Genomic DNA, 26239 nt, shown 5'->3' with positions numbered 1-26239 from the left:
TTAATATCAGTAACATATTTGATCAATTAAACCTTTTATGATGCTGATGTTTTTATTAGTTTTTTACTATTTTCCTGCTTGCCCCTGTGTGGGGCAGGACCCAAACTGAAAGACAGAAGACGAGAGGAAAGTCGCTACCGTATCCCCCCTCCCGCACAGGCTGCAGAAGTGACGTCACAATTGGCAGAAACGCTGCTCACATCACAGGACACAGAGGCTCAGAATCAAAGGGGAAGTTCACCTTTCAGTAGAGACGCTTTTGCAGAGAATATGGTCATGTGACTGCGCTATTCACCTTGGTGCCATTTTACACGACAAGCGCAGAATCGATTCCTTTCAGGCACTTAGTAGGGGGGGGGGGGGGCAGCACAGCCAGCCATGTGGTTGCGCCAGAGCCCCCTCTCTTGCCTAACAAAATCAGAGCCCCCACAAACGTCACACAGAAAGGGTGAATATTGCATAAATGTTCCGCACAGGACTTATAATTCAACCAATACAAGTCGAGGTGAACTTCCCCTTTAAGAGCCGCTAGAAATGGGTTTATAAATACAGGAGTCACATTGACACCCAGGGGGAAACAAATAATGTACCAAAGAACCAGCCATAGAACCTTCCTGATGAAGAAGCCAATCGGTTTCCAGCAATCGCTCCCCAACAGTCACTTTCCTCGTCGCTTAATCCTAGTCAGCTCAGTAGTGCCCCCATCTGTCCGTCTGGGAGAAGTGCCCCTTCCTGCTCAGTTCTGCACTCACCCCCCCACTGGGTGCAGGTTCTCTTCTCTGGCATATCTGACCCCGGAGTGCAGGCAGTACAGTCAGTGGGGTAAATAGAGAGGCTGGGGGGGCATGTGTGTGCCACGGGGGGCCTGGCTGATGTATGGCAGGATGCAGCCAATAGACAGAGGTTTGTAGCCCACGGGTTTGGCAGTAGATGGGCACAGGAAGGTACACTGGGCAAAGCCTTTAGCTCACAGTTAGTACACTGGGCGCTGCTACAGAGGGTAAGAGCCAGGCAAAGTACCCCCAAGCCTGAATCAGGGCACATACAGAGCCCCCATAGGGCACTGAGAGAACAGCGGGCACTCAATCTAACGCTATTGGCCGCCTCAGTCAGTAGCTATTTACCCCTCAGTACATGGATTCGCTGTTCTGCACGGCGCTGAAGGGCAGATGGACCACGTTGCTGTTCAGATTCCTCTTGCTGGATTTGCTCCTCTTGCTCCACAGACGGAGGGCGCTGGCGCTCTTACTGCCCAGTATGGATTTCTTGTTGTTCTCCTTGTTCCCCCGGAGAAGCTCGCAGGCTGTTAGCATAGAGGCTCGCTTGTCCACTACCTGCGAGAGAGAGAGGGAGGGGCTTGCGTTATAATCCCATTGCTGAGGTACATGCCCAGCCCACCCATGGGCACCTCTCTGCCAGCTGAATGAGGACTGTGGCCCCCAGAGCTGTGGGAGACAATAGTTATTTAAGAACTGTTAGTATGTTATAGAATGGCCAATTCTAAGCAACTTTTCAATTGGTCTTCATTATTTATTTGTTATAGTTTTTAAACTATTTTCTTCTTCTTCCAACTCTTTGCAGCTTTCAAATGGGGGTCACTGACCCCGGCAGCCAAACCCTATTGCTCTGTGAGGCTCCAGTTTTATTGTTATTGTTACTTTTTATTACTTATCTTTCTATTCAGTCCCTCCCCTATTCATAAACCAGTCTCTCATTCAAGCCACATTCTGGTTACTAAGGTAATTTGGATCCTAGCAACCAGATAGCTGCTGAAACTCCAAACTAGAGAGCTGCTGAACAAACAGTGAAATAACTAAAAAACTACAAATAATAAAAAATGAAGACCAATTGCAAACTGTCTCAGAATATTACTCTCTACATCATGCTGCTTTAAATACAAATAAAAACGGGGGCACGGGACCCCGCTCATTAGCGCTTACAGTGGGATGAAATAAAATAGAAGTTACCATGATCTGTGTCTCGGGGTTCTGAAACACCACCACCTCGATATCCACCCCATCTTCCCCGGCGTCCTTGAGCTGCTGCACCACCTGAGCGTGCTTGGCCCAGCGGCAGTCTGCCCCACTCACCGACACGATGTAGGAATTCTCCATTACTCCGGCTTCCTGAAAACCCCAAAAATGGCTCATGTTAAACCTGCCCGGGCGCCGGAATCCCACCCTGTCCCCCACCCCCCCACCGTGTAATATAACCAGGTACCAACGCCACTAAAGGCTACAGGAAATCAGATTTCACCTACCGCAGCACAGCCCCCGGGCACGATTCCAGCAACCAGCACTGGCGCATCCCCCCTCAGGGTGAAGCCAAAGCCGTCATCCCCTTTCTCAAGGTGAACCTTCTGAGGGGGCCGCCATTTGTGCTTCGCTGAGAAAACCGACAGGGGACCCTTTAAAAAAAAAAAAAAATGCAATATTTATTAGTCATTGTAACGAAGGTATTTGTGAGTATCTCTCATGTATTATAAGGGATACTGTACCCCCTACTGTAAATGATAAGGATATTAGCAGTCACTGAGGGGTTCTGTGCCCCCCATATAAAGGCACAAGGCTGCAGGCTGAGTTATACAGGGAACTCTGAGTATCACTCATGTATTATAAGGGATAATGTACCCCCTACTGTAAATGATAAGGATATCAGCAGTCACTGAGGGGTTCTGTGCCCATATAAAGGCACAAGGCTGCAGGCTGAGTTATACAGGGTATGGTTCGGGGTTCGAACAGATCCTAAAATAGCAAATTCGTTGCATCCCTACTATTTATATTCCTGTCTCTCATTCAAACCACTTGCTGGTTGCTAAGGTAATTTGGACCTAGCAACCAGATAGCTGCTGAAACCCCAAACTGGAGCTGCAGAACAAAAACTGAAATAATTAAAAAAAACTACAAATAAAAAAAGAAGACCAATTGCAAACTGTCTCAGAATATCACTCTCTACATCATACTAAAAGTTGCCGTAAAGGGGTTGTTCCCCTTTGAGTTAAAGGCTCAGACAGTTTTGGGGCATTTTGCCCATGGCATATTTAAGTAGCCCAAATACATGCCGCCAAATTCACCAGCAAGCACTTGTGCAAACGCATACAGGGTCGGCCGGGGGGGGGGGGGTGAATGGCCCACCGGGGGCCCTGCAGGTGCCCCCCGCCGGCCGTGTCCCGATTCCCTCTTCCCCCCCCTCGCAGGGGCCCCCCTTGCAGGGCCCCCCACCTGATATCCTCCCCCGAATGCGTGTAATTTAATGCATCAGGGGAGGAGTGGTCGGGCAGGGGGACTGCAGGTAAGGGTCGGGGATCTGGGCCGCCGGGGCGACCCTGAGCTCATATAGCTTAGAAATTAACAGCCTGCAGTTCCAATTGGCTGAGAAGCCCTTTTAGAAGCCCCCTTCAGCCCCAGTAGGCAGTGAGCTCGGATTTAGGAGCCACATCCTGAGCCATTACAATAGGGGGCACCTCAGAGACATGCCGGATGTGGCCTATTATGTCCCACCCCAAACTCACAGCCCGCTGAGAACATATCCCATAATTACCAGCCGATGGAAAATGTCCGTCGCTTTCACCTTGGAGAACACTGGGGTTTTGATTTCTGGCCTCTGACAAGTAATTGCTGAAAAAAAAAGATGGATTTTCTATCACACATAAAGCTAAGGACGCGACTCGTGAGGTCATTTATCAAGGATGATGTCATGCAAGTTGTGACATCACAGTATTCTGGAATCATGACTTGTAAGCAGAAAGTCCTCACTGATATCTCGGGACCAGCAGTGGGTACGTCTGAAAACCCAGTGTGGGCAGCGGCTCTAATGAAAGCAAACAGGCAGGGCAGGCACTTACGCTGAATGTCAGGGGCTTCTCCCGTCTCAAAGAAATCTTCCTCGTGATCGATGTCTGAGTATTTACTGAGTGACTGCTTGTGGGTGAGTGTGAGCACTTCCTGTAGGATGTCCATCTTGCGCAGGATCTTGCTCAGCACGTGAATCCTCATCGCCTCCTCGTGCTTCATTATTGCCTTCTTCAAATGGGCCTTCCCTGCACGCACACATTTATATACAGAATCAGTATAATATCCTTATCATTTACAGTAGGGGGTACATTATCCCTTATAATACATGAGTGATACTCGGAGTTCCCTGTATAACTCAGCCTGCAGCCTTGTGCCTTTATATGGGGGGCACAGAACCCCTCAGTGACTGCTAATATCCTTATCATTTACAGTAGGGGGTACATTATCCCTTATAATACATGAGTGATACTCAGAGTTCCCTGTATAACTCAGCCTGCAGCCTTGTGCCTTTATATGGGGGGCACAGAACCCCTCAGTGACTGCTAATATCCTTATCATTTACAGTAGGGGGTACATTATCCCTTATAATACATGAGTGATACTCAAGAGTTCCCTGTATAACTGACAGTTGCCTCTGCTAAAACACACACAGACAGTTATTAGGACTGTCTATTTTGTAGCCGCGACAAGTAGCTGTGTGTGTTATTGCCCTAAGTGATGAGAGAAGTCATGAAAGGAGGTATTTGAAAGAAAATCTTACCGAGTTTTCTCCGTTCTTCGGGGTCCTGCAGCACAAAGCCGACCGAGGGTCCCTCTGGGGCAGTAACATGGAACTGGGAGAACGCCTTCTCTTGTGTTTTCACTTCAGCTTCAGAGGCAGCTGCAGCAAAGAGAGCAATGTGTTAGAGCTGAACTGTACCTCTCACACACACAGGGAACACGCGGATGTGATAGACATGGAACAGTAGAAGGATGCTATATATCATCCATCTCTATCTATCAGGATAGATCATTCCTTCGAGATCTCTAATTGCCTAGCTCTAACTTGCCTTCAGGCTGCCCCCCATGCAATGCTTTGGGCCCCACCGTATAGGAACCTCTTTTACAGAATTTCTGGGTGAATCATTTTACAGTAGGCATTGAGGAATGAGTTCCTTCCCCCTTTCTGAATAATTGGTGCACATTAGGGTTTATCTATTTATCCAGAAGGCTGAATGTTCTGTTTGTATAGATTAGAAGTTGCCATGCCGATTGCTCTTACAAGGACTTAAGGTGGCCACACACAGGCCCTTGTATAGGCACCCCCGACAGGCCTATCCGACCAAAAGCTGGCCTAAAATTGGCCAATTCTTAATTGGGCAGGTTTGATTTTCCCGTTGGATTGGGGGCAGTCTCGGCAGTTTGATCGTTTGGCCCAATAGGCCGATATTGCTTAAAGTAGGCGGGCATATCGGGAGATGATCTGCTCGTTTGGTGACCTCACCAATTGACTGTATGGCCACCTTTAGAATCAAGAAGATCAAACCAAATCCACACCAAGACCTTGTGGCTCATCAGCCATTGCTGAACTACAGCACCCCACTATTAAAAACAAAATCAATGGGTGCTTGGATCATTTACTTTTAAAGAAGCATCCTAAAGGAAAAGGAAATGAAAAGGTACCCCCAAGCCTGGGATATAAGGGTACAGGGGGGTACCAACAGTTTGGCACCCCCCATTGATTCAGCCTGTCCTTCTCCTTTAAGAACATTTGCTTTATTCTGCAAGAAAATCCATATTCCACTTCTATCTGCAGTCAGAATTTCTGTGGGTCGGCGAGGGCTCCGCTGCTCTGTACCGAGGAAGCTGCAGGGAAATCTGCCGCCGACCTACTTAGGGATTGCCACGGTGCCGTTACATAAGGAGCGCAGGACGCACGGGGGAAACGTGGCCGGAGAGACTTGAGAAGATAAGCTTGGATTTGCCCCTTCGTAGGGATTAGTGGCTGTTTCAGGAGTTTGCACACATGAGACTCTAAATCCAACCGAAATAGGGATAAATGGCTGCCCTGTCACCCAGGGGCCCTTATAGCTGCACTGATGCTAATGCTAAGGGACAGGCAGGGTTATCTGAAGGGGAGGGCACGACTCGCACAAGGCTGCAGGCTGAGTTATACAGGGAACTCTGAGTATCACTCATGTATTATAAGGGGTAATGTACCCCCTACTGTAAATGATAAGGATATTAGCAGTCACTGAGGGGTTCTGTGCCCCCCATATAAAGGCACAAGGCTGCAGGCTGAGTTATACAGGGAACTCTGAGTATCACTCATGTATTATAAGGGATAATGTACCCCCTACTGTAAATGATAAGGATATTAGCAGTCACTGAGGGGTTCTGTGCCCCCCATATAAAGGCACAAGGCTGCAGGCTGAGTTATACAGGGAACTCTGAGTATCACTCATGTATTATAAGGGATAATGTACCCCCTACTGTAAATGATAAGGATATTAGCAGTCACTGAGGGGTTCTGTGCCCCCCATATAAAGGCACAAGGCTGCAGGCTGAGTTATACAGGGAACTCTGAGTATCACTCATGTATTATAAGGGATACTGTCTCTCACAAAACAGATTAATATAATACCTTTAAATCTAGGCTCCCTCTAGGCTGCCCCTACATAAGAGATATTTCCCTAGGCACTTACTGGAATAATCACACAGGGCACAGGCTGCATAGTAATGGGACAGCGCTCTGAAATGCTCCGCTTTAACATGGACCATGGTGCTCCAGGAGAAGGGGATGTAGTCTTTAACTGGGGGCTGCGTCATTGTCCTGTACACTAGCGTATAGACCTCCTCTACCTGGGGCACAAAATGGGAAATAAACATACATTAATTACTGCCAACAGGTAACCACCACAAAACAGTTACACACAGCTTATTACAAGCGAGACTACAAATACAATTCCATTCGCCCCCCAAACGCACCCGTGCAGCCTCCTGCGCTGCCTGCAGCTGAGTGAAGAAATCGCTCCGTGGGTTCTGCAACACAAACTTCTCAAAGATGCACTCCTGGACCTGCGCCACCATGAGGCGCACCAGCATGCTGAGGGACGCGGTGCTCATGTCCAGGCTTGGGGCATTGGAGAAGTTCTCTTTCAGGTAGCTGAAGCAGCCTGGGGTAGATAAAAGTCATTAGGATGAGAGCCTAGTATGGCACGGAACATAATGTAAGAGAAGGAGGGTGAGGCAAGTCTGTACTGCAGCTCTCCAGGTTCTTAGTATGGCACAGACATTGGTATTCTGGAACAATTTGCAATTGGTTTTCATTTTTTTCTGGTTGTGGTTTTTCAGCTTTAGTTGCTAGGGCCTTGTTTACCTTGGCAACCAAACAATGGTTTGAACAGGAGACTGAAATATAAATAAGCGAGGGACTGAATAGAAAGATAAAGAATAGAAAGTATCAATAATAATAAATGGTAACCTCACAAAGCAATAGTTGTTTGGCTGCCAGGGGCCCATTTGGAAGTAGGAAAGATGCAGAAGAGAAAGACAAATAATTTGAAAACATAATGAAGACCAACTGCAAAGTTGCTAGGAATGGGACATTCTATAACATACTAAGTTATGAAAAGATGATCCATCCCTTTAATAAACTGCAATAGAATATTTATCTGGAACCCTTGGCGCCTCTATAAATGACATAGACGCAGTCACATTATCTCATAAGGAATTCTCTTGAGCCACGCCCCCTCTCGTTCCGACTCGGCAAATGGCTACAGAGATATCACCGGGGATATAGCCTCTGGCTCATTAGTAACCAGAATTACTGGGCAAGCAGCACCGGATTGGCTTACCTGCGGCCTTTTGGAAAGCGTCAATGGCTGTATCTACTCCTTCCACAGACAGGCGATCCTGCCGAGCCCCAATCTGAGTGTACAGAGCCCCCATGTTAAATAGCACACTCCCCTTTTCAAATGCCAAAGCCCGCTGACAGGAGGGGACGCCGGTCAGGGAGTCGTACCTAGAAGCAAAAACAAAACATAAATTCTTCTCTCTTTGTCATTCAGACCAACTGCAAAACAGGGCCAAGAGCATAAAAGATACGTAGAATAGATTGGAAGCTCCTCTGGACAGGGGCTGCATTTGTAACTCCCCAGACTTGGCTGCTACACTGTTAAATCCAAGGAAGAGCTAGAGATTTGTTGACAGAAATACAAACTGACAGGTAGGTGCAGCACAAAGCGAGGGTGAGAAGTGCCTTTACCAGTGGAAAAAGACCCCCAGGGGCTTGTTGGGAGGGAAGAATCTGTTATCGAGGAAATAGAGCTGGTTATAATATTCCATGAGGAGCTCGATCCCGGCATCACTGCGGCTGGGGGTTCTCATGGCCTGCGGAAGGGAAGAAACAGTTCAACACAATCCCATAGGAATAACAGACAACTCAACACTGACCAACTGCAGGTCTAGAAAACACTTGGCTTGGCTTTCCTTGCTGAGATGTTTAGTTCATACATTAAAGGGTTGATTCACTAAGGTGCGTTAAAACGAGCGCTGTTTATAGCATGCGTTAGCAATTTTATAGCGTCTTATTTTTCGCGTGCTTCACTAAAAGGATATTTGCGTTAATTTAGACGAGATGCCGGTTGCGTTATTTATGTCGCGAAGACCGTTTTCGTGCGGTAATTGCCGTGTCGCGTGCTAATTAATGCAGCGCAAATTGTTGCCGCGTGGGAGGGAAAAAACGCACGCCATATTAGCCATACATGGCATTACTTTTGGAAAACTACTGTTCTGAAAATGCCCATTTCCCTGCAAACTGGCGGCTGCATCACTCTGGGGCCAACACAGACTGGAATAAATCCCACTGCAAAGTCCATATTGTGTTGCCAAAAGCTCATGAACTGTACTTTTCTATAATTACCGCCTGCTTCAAGTAGGGGTTAATATTCCCATAATGACTAATGCGATATTTAGCGCGTTTAACACTTCATATGTGTTTGTGAATCATGCGTTAATACTATTTCTATTCGCTAATTAACACAATGCGTTAAAACTAACGCATTAGGTTGCGTGCTATTTAACGCACGTGATATGCGACTTAACGCATGCAATAATTTAGCGAATCGGGGGTTTTTCAACACAAAAAAGCACGTGATAACGCTTATCGACCTTTAGTGAATCAACCCTTAAGTGTCTCTGACTATTAACTTATTGCAACTGTATCTTGTATTTATTTGTATTTATCTATTATTATCTGAATAACCCCCCCGTTTGTATTAATGTATCTACTGTACAGCGCTGCATACATAAGTAGCACTTTATAAATAAAGATATACATACAGTGGGATCCCAGTTTGGCCACTAGAGGTCGCTGTTTTACATTATCTCCAGTAATGGAATGCCTGTTCATTGGATACAACCCAAATATGCTGGGAAACATGGCACAATAGAAAAAAAACTATGCCAATTTTAATTTGCAATTAGCAAGAATGAAGCCTACTTTTGTAGACTTATTTATTTTTATTATTGAGATCCTCAGTGCTGCAAGTAATATTCCCAAAAGCCCCATGCCTGCCGATTATGCAGTGCTGCCATCACTGTGTTTATCACATAATATGAAGTACACGGCCATCTATTTGCATTCTGTGAGTGCTCTGCTAAAAGCCTGAATTATATCGTCCGACTCACTGGGAAAACTATACCCCCAGAATGACGAAATACGTAACCAACAAACTATTAAAGAATCTTGCCAAACTGGAATATATATATATCTCCTATGATCCCAGGGGGCGGCCCTTAGTACTTAAAATGGCAGTTTCCTATTTAGGATTACCCAATGGCACATACTGCTAAATAAGTATATTTATATGAAAATGGTTTATTTAGATGAAGCAGGGTTTTACATGGGAGCTGTTTATGCAATATATTTGTATAGACCTACATTGTTTGGGGGGATAGTTTCCTTTTAATATCCTCAGCCTGTGGCTTTTGGAGCGCTGTTGAACTACAACACCCAGAATTCAGAGGCTGAGGATCAACAGCTCAATTACATGTATTTAAAAACACAATGGGCCAAAGTTGCCGACCTGCCGTAGATCCATAAATTCTCTGATCTCCTTGTCGTAAAGGGTTCCGTCGTCCCCGTAGTGATGAACGATGAAGTCCTTTTATTGGGAGACAGAGAAAGAGAAATTAGTGCCAAACACAGTGACATCCCAACTAGGGATTCGGAATCAGTTCAGGCAGATCTTTCATGAAGGATTTAGGGTTCGGCCGAATCCCAAAATAATGGATTTGGTGCATCCCTAATCCCACCCACAATGCAGTTATATAACTACACACACACACACACACACAGGGAAACCTGAACCTGTGCATACAAATTACCCAGCTCAAATCTAATTACAAAGTGACCGTGCAACACACAAATCCCTGCTCGGTGAAAGTGAAACGGTATCTGTGAAAGTGAAATATTAATGAGGAGGCAGAGTTCTTGGACTGTGGGACAGACAGGGACCCAATGCAGAACAAAGCCAGTACTAGCCACAGAAGCTTGCTGGGTGCCACACTACAAGCCAAGAGGTTATACACACACACACACATCTATAGGTACCCGGCATATACAGACACTCTGACATTTGATTTGCTGTGTCCATTTGGGGGGCCTAAGAAGCCGCAGTCCTTCCAGCTCTGGGGGAAATGGGCTTCTTGGTGTGCCCAGGCACACAGTTTTAACAGGGCACAAATCTGGCGTGTTGGCATGTCTCTATGGTGCCACAATGTGCTCAGTGCGACTCATTCTAGTGCCAACGTGTGTTGCTGGAGAAGGCTGTGTAACTGTCAGCTTTATTGGTCAATTCCACTAATAAGTAGTAGTGTGTCTGGGTACTCTTGGCCATACAAACTTTTTTAATGTTGTATTCTGCACCCCTGATTTGAGCCCCCACCCTGGACACACTATGTAAAAGTGGCCATACACTAAGATTCGCTCATTTGGCGAGGTCGTCAAGTAAGCAGATCTTCTCCCAATATGCCTACCTACAGGCTGGCAATATCGGACTAATTTTATAATTTGGCTCTATGGCCGAATTAAAATGGCAGGCACAGGCAGGGTCGGACGGGGGGGGGGGGCAGCCTGCAGGTGGCCCGCATCCCCTAAGCCCCCCCCGGCGTCCTCCCTTGAGTGCGCGTAGATTTAACGCGTCAGTGAAGGAACGGTTGGGCGGGGGAGCACCGCCGGGGCCCACCGGGATTTTTCCCAGTGTCCCAGTGGCCCAGTCCGACCCTGGGCACAGGCGATCTGACGAAAAAGTCAAACCTGTCCAATCGAGATCTGGCCAATGTCAGCTAAATGTCGGTCAGGGAGGCCCGTCGGTGGTGCCCATACACGGATAGATAAGCTGCCTATTTGGTCTAAAGGGCCGATATCGGCATCTGAAATCTGCCCATGTATGGCCACCTTTAGTCCATATCCACAAGCTGCCCTTGTAGAGCATCCAGTCTGGGCCATAAAGGGGCTGATAAAAGCTGCAGACTCGGCCACCAATTAGATTGGCACTTACTTTTAGAGCATCAGTCAGATCCAGTTCTTTAGTTTCTTTCAGTCCCAGCGGTATCATGGGGACATTGATGGCATCACTGTAAGGACAGAGAGAAACCACAGTCTATTATAGAGTTATTATAACTATAGACTCCTATTTTATTTATTCAGCCCTTCCTGAGGGTACAGTCCCCCCCCCCCCCAAGCACAAGCAGAGCAGGGGCTAATATGAAGGCTGCCTCCCCCAGACGCTGAATCCCGACAGGACAATGCTCGGTGGGGCCATTCACACGCTGGTGACAGCCCTGATTCATTAAGGTCAGCCCGCCCCCGTATAGTGATAGACTAACGAGAGGGAAGAGAGAATTGGATGGGAAGCTCGGGGTACAACAAAGCAATGAAAGGGAAGGCAGTGAGTGGCACAAAGAGGAGGGCGAGGGAGTTATCGGGAGGGAGTACCCCATTACTCAGCTCAGGCACATGAGTAAGGCAGGGTGCGGTGTCAGCTGTCTGGGTGCCATGGGTGCCTCCTCCCATCCAGCCACACCGACTTACCCACAAATATTCCCAAAAAATATAACATCCTGGTAATTGCTTCCCTGGGGCCGAAATATTCTGCAGCAAGATATTCTCTGATACTGGGGGCCCAAATACACCCACATATCATTATTATTCTTTCCCTATGAAAGGGACAGTTGTTTTTTTATAGGACAGCCAGTCCCTGCCCCAGTGAGCTTACAATCTAAGGTCCCTATAACATTCCCATCAGTCCCTGCCCCAGTGAGCTTACAATCTAAGGTCCCTATAACATTCCCATCAGTCCCTGCCCCAGTGAGCTTACAATCTAAGGTCCCTATCCCATTCCCATCAGTCCCTGCCCCAGTGAGCTTACAATCTAAGGTCCCTATCACATTCCCATCAGCCCCTGCCCCAGTGAGCTTACAATCTAAGGTCCCTATCCCATTCCCATCAGTCCCTGCCCCAGTGAGCTTACAATCTAAGGTCCCTATCCCATTCCCATCAGTCCCTGCCCCAGTGAGCTTACAATCTAAGGTCCCTATCCCATTCCCATCAGTCCCTGCCCCAGTGAGCTTACAATCTAAGGTCCCTATCCCATTCCCATCAGTCCCTGCCCCAGTGAGCTTACAATCTAAGGTCCCTATCCCATTCCCATCAGTCCCTGCCCCAGTGAGCTTACAATCTAAGGTCCCTATCACATTCCAATCTGTCCCTGCCCCAGTGAGTTTACAATCTAAGGTCCCTATGACATTCACATCGGTCCCTGCCCCAGTGAGCTTACAATCTAAGGTCCCTATCCCATTCCAATCAGTCCCTGCCCCAGTGAGTTTACAATCTAAGATCCCTATCCCATTCCCATCAGTCCCTGCCCCAGTGAGCTTACAATCTAAGGTCCCTATCCCATTCCCATCAGTCCCTGCCCCAGTGAGCTTACAAACTATGGTTCCTATTACATTCCCATCAGTTCTTATTAGATCACAGTATCCTGGCATATCTCAGCACAAATCATAAATAAGGGGTAACTAAGAGGAAATGAGAAGATGAGCAGCGGTTGGTTCTGTTGCTTTTCATTAATAATTTGGTTCCAAGCGGCACCAGAGCCCACTTACCTCTCGTTCTGGTAGATTTCGACTGAGCTGTTCAGCTCCTCCAGTTCTTCCTTCAGCAGCTGCAGGTTGGAGTTGACGTAGCTGAGCTCCAGGGCCACCGTCTCCCTCACTTTATGGTTAGTAGTTGCACTGTAATAGGAAAACAGTTGTTTATTTTTCACATTATGGATCTAAACCTTTCTATATAGTATATTTTATATGTAAAAATACTATAATCCAAGCAGTGAGACCCTGGCTTATTAGCATTAGGGAAAATGAAATTAAAATGATTTTAATTAAGAAAGTGCCAATCACCATGCTGTACCGAGATTTAAAATAGACCTGGGCATTTCAAGTACAGAGGCCCAAACAGCCTCCCCCCCCCCCCCCCAGCACAATAGATAGTGACTGTCTGTGGCACCTTACAGCCCCCCCTGGCATTCCCAGTACCCAGAGGCACAAACAGCCCCCCCAGCCCAATAAATAGTGACTGTCTGTGGCACCTTACAGCCCCCCCTGGCATTCCCAGTACCCAGAGGCACAAAACAGCCCCCCCAGCCCAATAAATAGTGACTGTCTGTGGCACCTTACAGCCCCCCTGGCATTCCCAGTACCCAGAGGCACAAAACAGCCCCCCCCAGCCCAATAAATAGTGACTGTCTGTGGCACCTTACAGCCCCCCTGGCATTCCCAGTACCCAGAGGCACAACAGCCCCCCCCCAGCCCAATAAATAGTGACTGTCTGTGGCACCTTACAGCCCCCCTGGCATTCCCAGTACCCAGAGGCACAAACAGCCCCCCCCCCAGCCCAATAAATAGTGAGTGTCTGTGGCACCTTACAGCCCCCCTGGCATTCCCTGTACCCAGAGGCACAAACAGCCCCCCCCCCCAGCCCAATAAATAGTGACTGTCTGTGGCACCTTACAGCCCCCCTGGCATTCCCAGTACCCAGAGGCACAACCCCCCCCCGCAGCCCAATAAATAGTGAGTGTCTGTGGCACCTTACAGCCCCCCCTGGCATTCCCAGTACCCAGAGGCACAAACAGCCCCCCCCCCCCCCAGCCCAATAAATAGTGACTGTCTGTGACACCTTACAGCCCCCCTGGCATTCCCAGTACCCAGAGGCACAACCCCCCCCCCCCCCCCCCAGCCCAATAAATAGTGACTGTCTGTGGCACCTTACAGCCCCCCTGGCATTCCCAGTACCCAGAGGCACAAACAGCCCCCCCCAGCCCAATAAATAGTGAGTGTCTGTGGCACCTTACAGCCCCCCTGGCATTCCCTGTACCCAGAGGCACAAACAGCCCCCCCCCCAGCCCAATAAATAGTGACTGTCTGTGGCACCTTACAGCCCCCCTGGCATTCCCAGTACCCAGAGGCACAACCCCCCCCCGCAGCCCAATAAATAGTGAGTGTCTGTGGCACCTTACAGCCCCCCTGGCATTCCCTGTACCCAGAGGCACAAACAGCCCCCCCCCCCAGCCCAATAAATAGTGACTGTCTGTGGCACCTTACAGCCCCCCTGGCATTCCCAGTACCCAGAGGCACAAACAGCCCCCCAGCCCAATAAATAGTGACTGTCTGTGGCACCTTACAGCCCCCCTGGCATTCCCAGTACCCAGAGGCACAAACAGCCCCCCAGCCCAATAAATAGTGACTGTCTGTGGCACCTTACAGCCCCCCTGGCATTCCCAGTACCCAGAGGCACAAACAGCCCCCCCCCCCCAGCCCAATAAATAGTGACTGTCTGTGGCACCTTACAGCCCCCCTGGCATTCCCAGTACCCAGAGGCACAAACAGCCCCCCCAGCCCAATAAATAGTGACTGTCTGTGGCACCTTACAGCCCCCCCCCTGGCATTCCCAGTACCCAGAGGCACAAACAGCCCCCCCCAGCCCAATAAATAGTGACTGTCTGTGGCACCTTACAGCCCCCCTGGCATTCCCAGTACCCAGAGGCACAAACAGCCCCCCAGCCCAATAAATAGTGACTGTCTGTGGCACCTTACAGCCCCCCTGGCATTCCCAGTACCCAGAGGCACAAACAGCCCCCCCCCCCCAGCCCAATAAATAGTGACTGTCTGTGGCACCTTACAGCCCCCCTGGCATTCCCAGTACCCAGAGGCACAAACAGCCCCCCCAGCCCAATAAATAGTGACTGTCTGTGGCACCTTACAGCCCCCCTGGCATTCCCAGTACCCAGAGGCACAAACAGCCCCCCCAGCCCAATAAATAGTGACTGTCTGTGGCACCTTACAGCCCCCCTGGCATTCCCAGTACCCAGAGGCACAAACAGCCCCCCCCCCCAGCCCAATAAATAGTGACTGACTGTGGCACCTTACAGCCCCCCTGGCATTCCCAGTACCCAGAGGCACAAACAGCCCCCCCAGCCCAATAAATAGTGACTGTCTGTGGCACCTTACAGCCCCCCTGGCATTCCCAGTACCCAGAGGCACAAACAGCCCCCCCAGCCCAATAAATAGTGACTGTCTGTGGCACCTTACAGCCCCTTTGGCATTTGCCAAGACCCACAGTTTACCAGTGCAGGCCTGTCAATCATGTGGGGGCTGCGAGGGATGCAAGTAATGAAATATACCTAAAAAATGTGTGGGTGGGAAAGCATGGAGCATTATAACCAGTAAGTGCCTAAAATATGGGAATGTAATATTTCCCATTAGGGATTAAGCTAATTTGTATATTCTGACCCTGAGGTTTATTTCCCCTTTGATTTGACAGTAAAATATCATGTAGAAAGCAGTTTATGGCCGTGCCAGGCTGCCGGGATGCCAAGGCAAGCGTCTCACACAGTACTAGGGCCAGGGTCATTACAAATGAGATGGATAATTAAAGGCAAGAGGTTGTTTTCCAGGCGAGGGGGAGTCGCGTTGCACCGCAGTGACATGAGAAGTGGAGGCCGGGGGTATCTTTTGTATCAGGACAAGCATTCAGGGAGCACAAAGGCCTCTCTCCTCCGAGCTCTTTACTCAACACCACAGCATTGTGCCGCACAAAGGCTTCCGACCATGAAAGGCTGCAGCCAGGAATTGGGTAGAGATGAGTCACCCCCCCCCGCCCCCCCGGGTTCATTGTCAGGGTCTTATCTGGGCCGAAAACAGAAGCTGGTGTACAACGGGCGCTGACACTCGCTCCCCTGGCACTGAATGTTTTATGGGCAGATATGAAATAACAGACACCCGGGGGGGGGGGGGGTTAGACTTGGTTTCTGTATTTACTAATTATAGGGGGAAAGGTAAAGCGCAGGGCTTCGTATCAGGGGACAAACCTCGGTCACCTTTCCACCTACCTACCTATGTATGTGAGGAAACACACGGCCTTGGTTATTCTGCTCCATGTATTTGCCCACTGTGTGTCCTGCAATAATCTGTATATGGGGGGGGGGGGAACAGTCAATTTTAAGCAACTTTTCAACTGGTCTTCATTATTTATTTCTAATAGTTTCAGAACTATATGCCTTCTTCTTCCAACTCTTTGCAGCTTTCAAATGGGGGTCACTGACCCCGGCAACCAAAACCTATTGCTCTGTGAGGCTCCAGTTTTATTCTTATTGTTACTTATAAATTTTATTATAAATTTATTGTTATTGTTACTTATTTATTTTTCTGTTTAGTCCCTCTCCTATCCATATACCAGTCTCTCTTTCAAACCACTCTGGCTGCTTAGGTAACTTGGACCCTAGCAACCAGATAGCTGCTGAAACTCCAAACTGCAGAGCTGCTGAACAAAAATTTAAATAATTAAAAAACTACAAGTAATAAAAAATGAAGACCAATGGCAAATTGCCTCAGAATATCCCTCTCTACATTATACTAAAGGTTAACTCAAAAGAACCCCTTTCAGTTCCGGCTGCTACTTTCTATGCTTGTGGCAAAGTGTATCCGTGGAGACAAGTGCTTAGGGGACCCCTGGATTTATAAGTATGTAGATGCCAATGGCCTGTGCCCACGGATAAGCCGAATAAAGGACACATAGGGAGACGTTTCTGTGCCGTTGGACATTTCTGGGCCTGTCAGCACCCTGGGAATGTTTCTCCCCCGTTAGAGTAATGAGGGAAAACTGCGCCGTTAGCGGGACAAGCTAATTAGCACCAATAACGTTGGGTTCCACTTGTATTTTCTTTGCAATAGGATGAGTGTAGCTGTGCCCTCCCGCGCACTGTAATTAATGTTAACCCCCCCCCCCCCCGTGCCTTGGCACACACAGTGACTGATCCCTCCTGGGTTCATTCCGACGCTCCCCCACTGCAGAATAGTAATGAGCCCTGGGGAAGGAGAGGAGCCAGGGATTCCTCATTGTCCTGCATCCAGGCTCACCAGTTACAGGGAAAGGTGGCCCCGTGGCACCCCTACGTGGTCATACCCGCTGCACTGGCACAGGCTGGTAAGGCACAAGCTGGTTATTTGCATGGAAAGCAGAGACAAGGGGAAGTCTAGCTTATAATTAACTTTTAGTGTGGTTACAAGCCATTCCGAACCGTCCGTCACATAATTATTTAAAATTATTATTATACAAAAAACAGCTACCTTTTATGCTGCTTTAAAGGACAAGGTAAGCCAAATTCACTGGTGGGGGGGGGGGGGGGCATGCCCTGCACTGTGGGGAATTAGAGGGGTTGATCACGTTTGAGTTAACTTTAAGTAGAGATTGATATTCTAAAACAATTTGCAATTGGTCTCTTTTTTGTTTAATTTCTCTTTTTGTTCATCAGCTCCCCAGTTTGGAGTTTCAGCAGCTATTTGGTTGCTAGGGTCCAAATTATCTTAGCAACCAGGGAGTGGTTTGAATGTGAGACTGGTATATGGATAAGGGAGGGGCTGAACAGAAAAATAAGTAATAAAAAGTAACAATAAAACTGGAGCCTCACAGAGCTAAAGATTTTTGGCTGCCGGGGTCAGTGACCCCCATTTGAAACCTGCAAAGAATCCGAAGAAGAGGGCAAATGATGCATAAGATAAAAACATGAGTAATGAAGACCAATTGAAAAGTTGCGCAGAATTGTCCGTTCTGTAACATATTAAGGGTTAACTTAAAGGTTTTCCCCCAGGACGGTTGCCTGGGCAGTGTTGCTATGTTACTTACCTGCCCCGGGTACTAGGGATGCACCAAATCCAGGATTAGGTTCTAGATTCGGTAAAGATTCGGATTGGCTGGATCCATGCCTCTGGCCAAACTGAACCCGAATCATTAAAATCATGTGACTTTTTATCACATAAACTGAACATTTTTTTCCCGCGTTGACCATGCAAATTTGGATCTGGTTTGGTATTCGGCCGAATCTTTTGCAAAGGATTGAGGGTTTGGGCGGTACCAGGGGAACATTCTTAGCTGTTACTCTATTGAACCTGCGTGAATGCAAAGGGGCCATTGCTATGTGAAAGGCACAAGTCGCCATGTTTCTGCACTTAGCGCCCTGCGCAGCCGATGCATTGCTGCAGCTGAATTTACCGAAAGAGATTCTCCGCCCCGGCTCTCATCCTCATCTCCTTGTTGATCTGTTGGTTGATGCGGGCCCGGCGGTGCTGCAGCTTGCTTCTCTGTGTCTGGGCGAATGGGTCACATCCCTACAATGCAAAGACACGTCTGGTCAAGGTGCTGCACACACAGCAGGATACACAAGCCCACCAGCACTTCCCTTGCTGTTCACTGCATCACTAGAATGTTATATATACAGCGCTGACTGATTCAGCACCAGAGGAGCATACAATCTAATGCCCCTATCACATTCACACACACAACATTTATCCCGCATGTATGTTTTTGGGATAGAATTTCCTTCTGCTTAACTCGGGCCTCTGAAGCTCTGTTTTGGGGCTCATCCAGTTGCCCCGGGGTTACCTAAATCTGCCGGTGGTTTCTCCAATTTAGGCCATTCTGCATTTACAGGTCCCCTTAGGGTTTAACTGTGCTGAGGGGCAAATATTATTATTAACATTTATTTATAATGGGCCAACATATTCCACAGCGCTGTACAATAAATAGCAAATAATTGGGATGAATGAGCCCTATTGTGTGTTTGTTGTCTATTCATTCAACCCCCAACACACATATGTTGAAGAGCTGCAGGTATCCCCCCCCCTCCAATGCTATAGATATATTTATAGTGAATAATGTACCCCCTATAGTAAAATACAAGGATATAATAAGTCCCCGAGGAGTTCCATAATGATTATACAGGACAAGAAACCACTTTAGTGACTTGTAATATCCTTATGTTTTACAATAGGGGGTACATTATTCACTACATATTGCACAATAGGGGGTACATTATGTATAGCATTACACAAGTTAAATCATGTGACAGAAATGACATCATTAAGCACCGATTATAAATGATGACATCACTAGGCAGTTTATCTCATCATTTACAAAATAGGGCTTTTTGGATATATATCTATATATATATCTATATCTATATATATATATATATAGATTATATATATCTATATCTATATCTATATCTATATATATATATCTATATCTATATATATATATAATGAGAGCATATTCCTCTTTCTTTTCCGATGCAACAGAATCACCCACATATTTCAGCTGATTTACAACTGACTGAAACCCCCCGATTACTTTCCCGTATTAGTCAACATAGGCGGGGCAATAATTCCCAGCAATCAGCCCCTAAACAAAAAAGTGTTGGCCCAGGAGACAGGCATAATGCCAGGGGGAGAGACCCCGCCTGCCAAATCCTTTCTAAGCCAAAGGGATTGTTTATGGGAGTTGGGCTGGGGGGGGGGGGGTCGGGGAAGATGAAAAGAATAATTTACGTGGAAGCGAAATCCTTGACAGATCAGAGTGAGCACGACGCACGGCCAGGCCTGACGGGGCCCCAATAGAGCCGAATTCTCTCTATAGAACTTGTTTAAACAGCACATAACAATAACCCCCCCCCCCCGAATCTACGTTTCATTCCCAGGCACCCCATGCATCACAATAATAGTAAATGCAATTCAAGATACATCCAACTAGTTTACCTAAAGATTTGGGGCTCCCAATTGCTGAGTGATAGAATGGGAAAGTGGAACGGGGCAGGGGGGGGGGTGTCACCCAGAAACCTTGTTACCATGACTCCCACCCTAGAAAGAAATTTGGGGCATTTTGTACTACCCTACCCCTTTATCGGCAGCCAACCCTGAAGAAGCTCTAGAACATGCCCCTGCGGGTAATGGTTGCCCCAATAGGAAACACCCCATGGCAGAACCACTGCTTTCTAACAACTCAACTACATACATAGAGAGGCAAAACTCTGCTGCCTAATGCCCCCCCACCTTGCGGCAAATCCAAGAGCAATATCTGGAAGGCAAATTGGCTGAAGTGCCATAGTGTCCAGTCTACAGTGGGTCAGGCCAACACATTGTGGGGGCTTCCTGCTGCTATTTTATTGCTTAGAGTAATGGCACCCAGGGTGCTAAATGATAAGCACCCTGACTGGAGGCGACAGGTGGGCCGCCATGCCAAAATGTTCTTTGATCCAAACCTGGTACCAAATTCTTTTCAAGGACCCCCGTGCCCAAACCTTAAGGAAGGTTGACCTGTGCTGCATGTATGAACTCTAAGTCCCTCCCCCCAAGGAGCCCTTAACATGGGAACACCATGACTGATAGTGGCAAGATGATCTGCCCCAATGTGCAGCAGATAAATCCAACCGTCCTACATAGGAATTAGCCAGGATCAGAAAGCCTGCCGCTGCCCAAATACACCTGATAAGGACCCGGAAACAGGATGGGTGAGCGGTGTCCCGAGCAGCAGGGAGAGTGGAAAATACATGGAGATAAACAGGAAAGAGCAGCACAGAGAAGCCCAAGGGAAGGTATCTGTACAGAATATGGAAAAACATAGGAACGGGGGGGTGAGATAGTCTCTCTATTAACCCTTCCAGTTGCCAGAGACCTGCATCACTCATGTATTATAAGGGATAATGTACCCCCTACTGTAAATGATAAGGATATTAGCAGTCACTGAGGGGTTCTGTGCCCATATAAAGGCACAAGGCTGCAGGCTGAGTTATACAGGGAACTCTGAGTATCACTCATGTATTATAAGGGATAATGTACCCCCTACTGTAAATGATAAGGATATTAGCAGTCACTGAGGGGTTCTGTGCCCCCCATATAAAGGCACAAGGCTGCAAGCTGAGTTATACAGGGAACTCTGAGTATCACTCATGTATTATAAGGGATAATGTACCCCCTACTGTAAATGATAAGGAGTTATACAGGTGAGGAAACTCTAGGGGAATATTCTACAGCTAAAGGGGACGGGACTGCTTCTCTTTTTCGATATTGCCAGGGAAAAAAAAAAGAAATGTATTATTGAAGCCGTTCCTGATACGTGAGGTTTCCCATTTATGATGGGGCGGGTAAATCTCAGACAGTTGCCCTATAAATACAGCCCTAGGTTCCCTCCCTGCGCTTATTACCTAACACTGTTTAGAAGCTTATGTAATTAGTGTGATTAAAGCTTAGTACTGCCCTGTCCATCACTATTCCTCCAGTGGCCCTTTATCTGCTCCGTCCTCTGCACCATTTCCCTTCATCAGTGGAACAGTTACTCACACAGGGGCCCTGAGTGGGGGCCCTGCCTGGAGCCCCAACCTGGGATTATTTAGCCAGGAGAGCAGTGTAAGTGGCCAGCTCACAGGGAGAGGGATTAGTGGAAGGAAGGCTGGAAACACAGGTGCCCTAATATGAACTCAGATTTATGGCACCGTCACATGTAGATGCCACTGTCCTGTCTGATGCAGCACAAATTAAGGGGGGGGGGTGCAAGAATTGGGGTGCTATGTAATCTCAGATTTCCCCAAAAGTCATGGATTTCATAAGGAGAAGCCACAGAATATGTTCTGTATCTGTCTGAAACACTTTCATAATAAACTTCCCCTTTAAAACCATAGCAAATAAAAGGTGCCGAGTTGTTCCTTTTGGGTGACGGGGGCTTTCGGGCTTTATTCTGTGACAATGGAAGCAATCAGCACCAAGCCTTGGGATGCGGCTCACACAAAGAAGAAGGTACACTCTGATTAAAGGGGAAGTTCACCTTTCAGTGCACTACAGATGGGCCTATGTGACTGTTCCTTTGACCTACATTATCTATTGTGTATGGTTTGTGAACAATTAGCTGTCCTCTCCGGCCTGTGTCCAGCCTGCAACTGCTGTGCCAGGGTACTGTGGGTTCGGGCCCTGCTGGCATTAATAGATTGTATGTATGTATGTAATATATATATTATATAAGTGCCCACCTTTCTTATGCTGCCTTCAGCCTCACGGTGGGTCAGAAACAGGTCACTGTCCGGCGGAATGGGCTCCATTTTCATCCTGCTGAGCCGATGGAAGGGTGGCACTAGGAGCGGGAGAGAAAAGACAACCCATTACTCATTACCTGACCAATCACATTACCCTAGAGTTCCCATAAGCATGTATCAGAAATACCCAGCACCAGCCCTAGACTGGGAGGCCCTGGCATTTCCAGTACCCTTATTATACACAGTACAGGGCTTATAACACATGGCGCTTATTATACACAGTACAGGGCTTATAACAAATGGCGCTTATTATACACAGCACGGTGAGGAGCTCCCATGGGTGCTGTTACCAGGGTGCCAGGCAGAAAGGCTCATAGGGAGGACAAGGAATGCCCAAAGGCTGCAGGGCAGGGCAGCTGATACCAGGGATTCCTCACGGTGAGTAAGGAGCTGGGGGCAGGCACACAGGCAGCGCTGCTTTCGGGGAGGGTGTAAGCCTATTACACTCCACTCACTAATATCCCAACCATGTGACTCAGAGGCTGTTTCTGCTCCCATCATGCATCATTCCAGCTGCTCCATGTAACTACCCCATCCTACTAAACAAATGAGCTCTTAATGGCACCATATAAATTCTATGGGGCAGTCTTGTTGGGTTCAGATAGTACCTCTAATAAGATGCCAGGTGTTAGCCAATTGCCATGAACCCGCTACTCACCCACCTCAGTGCAGATATAAGGAGATGCCATACATTTACCAGTTATACTAATAAGTTGGAGCTGCCATACAGCCGGCCCCACAGAGGGACTCCCTGCAGCCATACAGCCGGCCCCACAGAGGGACTCCCTGCAGCCATACAGCCGGCCCCACAGAGGGACTCCCTGCAGCCATACAGCCGGCCCCACAGAGGGACTCCCTGCAGCCATACAGCCGGCCCCACAGAGGGACTCCCTGCAGCCATACAGCCGGCCCCACAGAGGGACTCCCTGCAGCCACCGATCACACAGAAGACAACATTTGTACTCCAGCTGCACATAGATAGAGGTGCAACTGGTCTGTGTGTGCTCAGCCATAGAGATCATTCACACACATTTATTCCAGCACCTCAGCCCCCTGGGAAGCCATGAGATTGCCCCGCACCATGCACAGCCCCTCACTGTGCACTGACCAACTGCAACTGTGTGTGAGGGGAGCAACAACAGCCACAGCGAGCAGTATGGCAGCCCTATATGTGTGTGTGTATGTGTGTGTGTATGTGTGTGTGTGTGTGTATGTGTGTATCAACATATTAGGAATGTTCTATAATCTGTCGCTACCGTAACCTGCCAAATGCCCCATTGTTACCCCATTCCCTTCCCCAGTTCCCACACTTACCTTCACTACCTGCCCCAAGTTTCAATAACTTCCCAGTTACCAGCTCCAGCTTCTACTGATACCCCAGTTACCTGCCCCAAGTGCCACTGACACCCCAATTATCTGCCCCAAGTGCCACCGACACCCCAATTATCTGCCCCAAGTGCCACCGGCACCCCAATTATCTGCCCCAAGTACCACCGCCACCCCATTATCTGCACCAAATCCTACCGACACCCCAATTATCTGCCCCAACTCCTACCGACACCCCAATTCCCACCGACACCCCAATTATCTGCCCCAACTCCTATCGACACCCCAATTATCTGCCCCAACTCCTACCGACACCCCAGTTATCTGCCCCAACTCCTACCGACACCCCAGTTATCTGCCCCAACTCCTACCGACACCCCAGTTATCTGCCCCAAGTCCTACCGACACCCCAATTATCTGCCCCAAGTCCTACCGACACCCCAATTATCTGCCCCAAGTCCTACCGACACCCCAGTTATCTGCCCCAACTCCTACCGACACCCCAGTTATCTGCCCCAACTCCTACCGACACCCCAGTTATCTGCCCCAACTCCTACCGACACCCCAGTTATCTGCCCCAACTCCTACCGACACCCCAGTTATCTGCCCCAACTCCTACCGACACCCCAGTTATCTGCCCCAACTCCTACCGACACCCCAGTTATCTGCCCCAACTCCTACCGACACCCCAATTATCTGCCCCAAGTCCTACCGACACCCCAGTTATCTGCCCCAACTCCTACCGACACCCCAATTATCTGCCCCAAGTCCTACCGACACCCCAATTATCTGCCCCAAGTCCTACCGACACCCCAATTATCTGCCCCAAGTCCTACCGACACCCCAATTATCTGCCCCAACTCCCACCGACACCCCAATTATCTGCCCCAACTCCCACCGACACCCCAATTATCTGCCCCCAAGTCCTACCGACACCCCCAATTATCTGCCCCAATCCCACCGACACCCCAATTATCTGCCCCAACTCCCACCGACACCCCAATTATCTGCCCCAACTCCCACCGACACCCCAATTATCTGCCCCCAACTCCTACCGACACCCCAATTATCTGCCCCAACTCCCACCGACACCCCCAATTATCTGCCCCAACTCCCACCGACACCCCAATTATCTGCCCCAACTCCTACCGACACCCCAATTATCGCCCCAAGTCCTACCGACACCCCAATTATCTGCCCCAATTCCCACCGACACCCCAATTATCTGCCCCAACTCCCACCGACACCCCAATTATCTGCCCCAAGTCCTACCGACACCCCAATTATCTGCCCCAAGTCCCACCGACACCCCAATTATCTGCCCCAATTCCCACCGACACCCCAATTATCTGCCCCAACTCCCACCGACACCCCAATTATCTGCCCCAAGTCCTACCGACACCCCAATTATCTGCCCCAAGTCCTACCGACACCCCAATTATCTGCCCCAACTCCCACCGACACCCCAATTATCTGCCCCAAGTTCTACCGACACCCCAATTATCTGCCCCAACTCCTACCGACACCCCAATTATCTGCCCCAACTCCTACCGACACCCCAATTATCTGCCCCAACTCCTACCGACACCCCAATTATCTGCCCCAAGTCCTACCGACACCCCAATTATCTGCCCCAACTCCCACCGACACCCCAATTATCTGCCCCAAGTTCTACCGACACCCCAATTATCTGCCCCAACTCCTACCGACACCCCAATTATCTGCCCCAACTCCTACCGACACCCCAATTATCTGCCCCAACTCCCACTCATACCTCATGTAACAGCACCAATTCCAACAGATACCCCAATAATCTCCCACAAACAATAGAGTTACCCCATTAACTTCCCCGCCGACATAGATACCCCCATAATGCACCTCAGGCAACACAAATGCCTAAATAATCCCACAGATACCCCCGTTACCTGCCCCGGGTCCCATAGATACCCCTCTTACCTGCCCCGGGTCCCACAGATACCCCCGTTACCTGCCCCGGGTCCCACAGATACCCCCGTTACCTGCCCCGGGTCCCACAGATACCCCCGTTACCACAGATACCCCCGTTACCTGCCCCGGGTCCCACAGATACCCCCGTTACCACAGATACCCCCGTTACCTGCCCCGGGTCCCATAGATACCCCCGTTACCTGCCCCGGGTCCCACAGATACCCCCGTTACCACAGATACCCCCGTTACCTGCCCCGGGTCCCATAGATACCCCCGTTACCTGCCCCGGGTCCCACAGATACCCCCGTTACCATAGATACCCACGTTACCTGCCCCGGGTCCCACAGATACCCCCCGTTACCTGCCCCGGGTCCCATAGATACCCCCGTTACCATAGATACCCCCGTTACCTGCCCCGGGTCCCACAGATACCCCCGTTACCATAGATACCCCCGTTACCTGCCCCGGGTCCCACAGATACCCCCGTTACCTGCCCCGGGTCCCACAGATACCCCCGTTACCATAGATACCCCCGTTACCTGCCCCGGGTCCCACAGATACCCCCGTTACCATAGATACCCCCGTTACCTGCCCCGGGTCCCACAGCCGCTGCTCCTCACACGCCGCTCGCACTGACACACTAAAAGCTGGGGGCGGGGTTACACATAAAACATGATGTCAAGCCCCGAACACGCCAATCGGCGCCCCTCGTTG

The 26239-nt window shown here is 49.0% G+C and overlaps 1 protein-coding gene across 3 annotated transcripts; it reads right to left on the bottom strand.

Moving 5' to 3' along the window:
• rhpn1 (rhophilin, Rho GTPase binding protein 1) lies at nt 1-26239 on the bottom strand. 3 transcript variants are annotated; one of them, XM_012954516.3, is made up of 16 exons: nt 26114-26239; nt 22190-22290; nt 18385-18500; nt 12945-13073; nt 11339-11414; nt 9863-9940; nt 8041-8165; nt 7631-7797; nt 6762-6949; nt 6479-6635; nt 4555-4674; nt 3845-4039; nt 3541-3617; nt 2261-2407; nt 1968-2126; nt 1-1334 (listed from the first exon to the last, which is right to left on the bottom strand). In XM_012954516.3, exons 2-16 carry the CDS (start codon nt 22262-22264, stop codon nt 1128-1130), a joined length of 2016 nt encoding a protein of 671 aa, XP_012809970.1. In that variant the 5' UTR covers nt 22265-22290; nt 26114-26239; the 3' UTR covers nt 1-1127. The 3 variants fall into 3 exon arrangements, with proteins under 3 accessions (XP_012809970.1, XP_012809971.1, NP_001008116.1); XM_012954517.2 differs by lacking the exon at nt 26114-26239 and adding an exon at nt 25535-25546; NM_001008115.1 differs by having other exon boundaries at nt 34-1445; nt 26114-26123.

Source organism: Xenopus tropicalis, chromosome 6 (assembly GCF_000004195.4).
Source record: "Xenopus tropicalis strain Nigerian chromosome 6, UCB_Xtro_10.0, whole genome shotgun sequence".
Lineage (NCBI taxonomy): Eukaryota > Metazoa > Chordata > Amphibia > Anura > Pipidae > Xenopus > Xenopus tropicalis.
The sequence above is the reverse complement of the archived record's forward strand: the minus strand, read 5'-3'. Positions and strand labels throughout refer to the sequence as shown.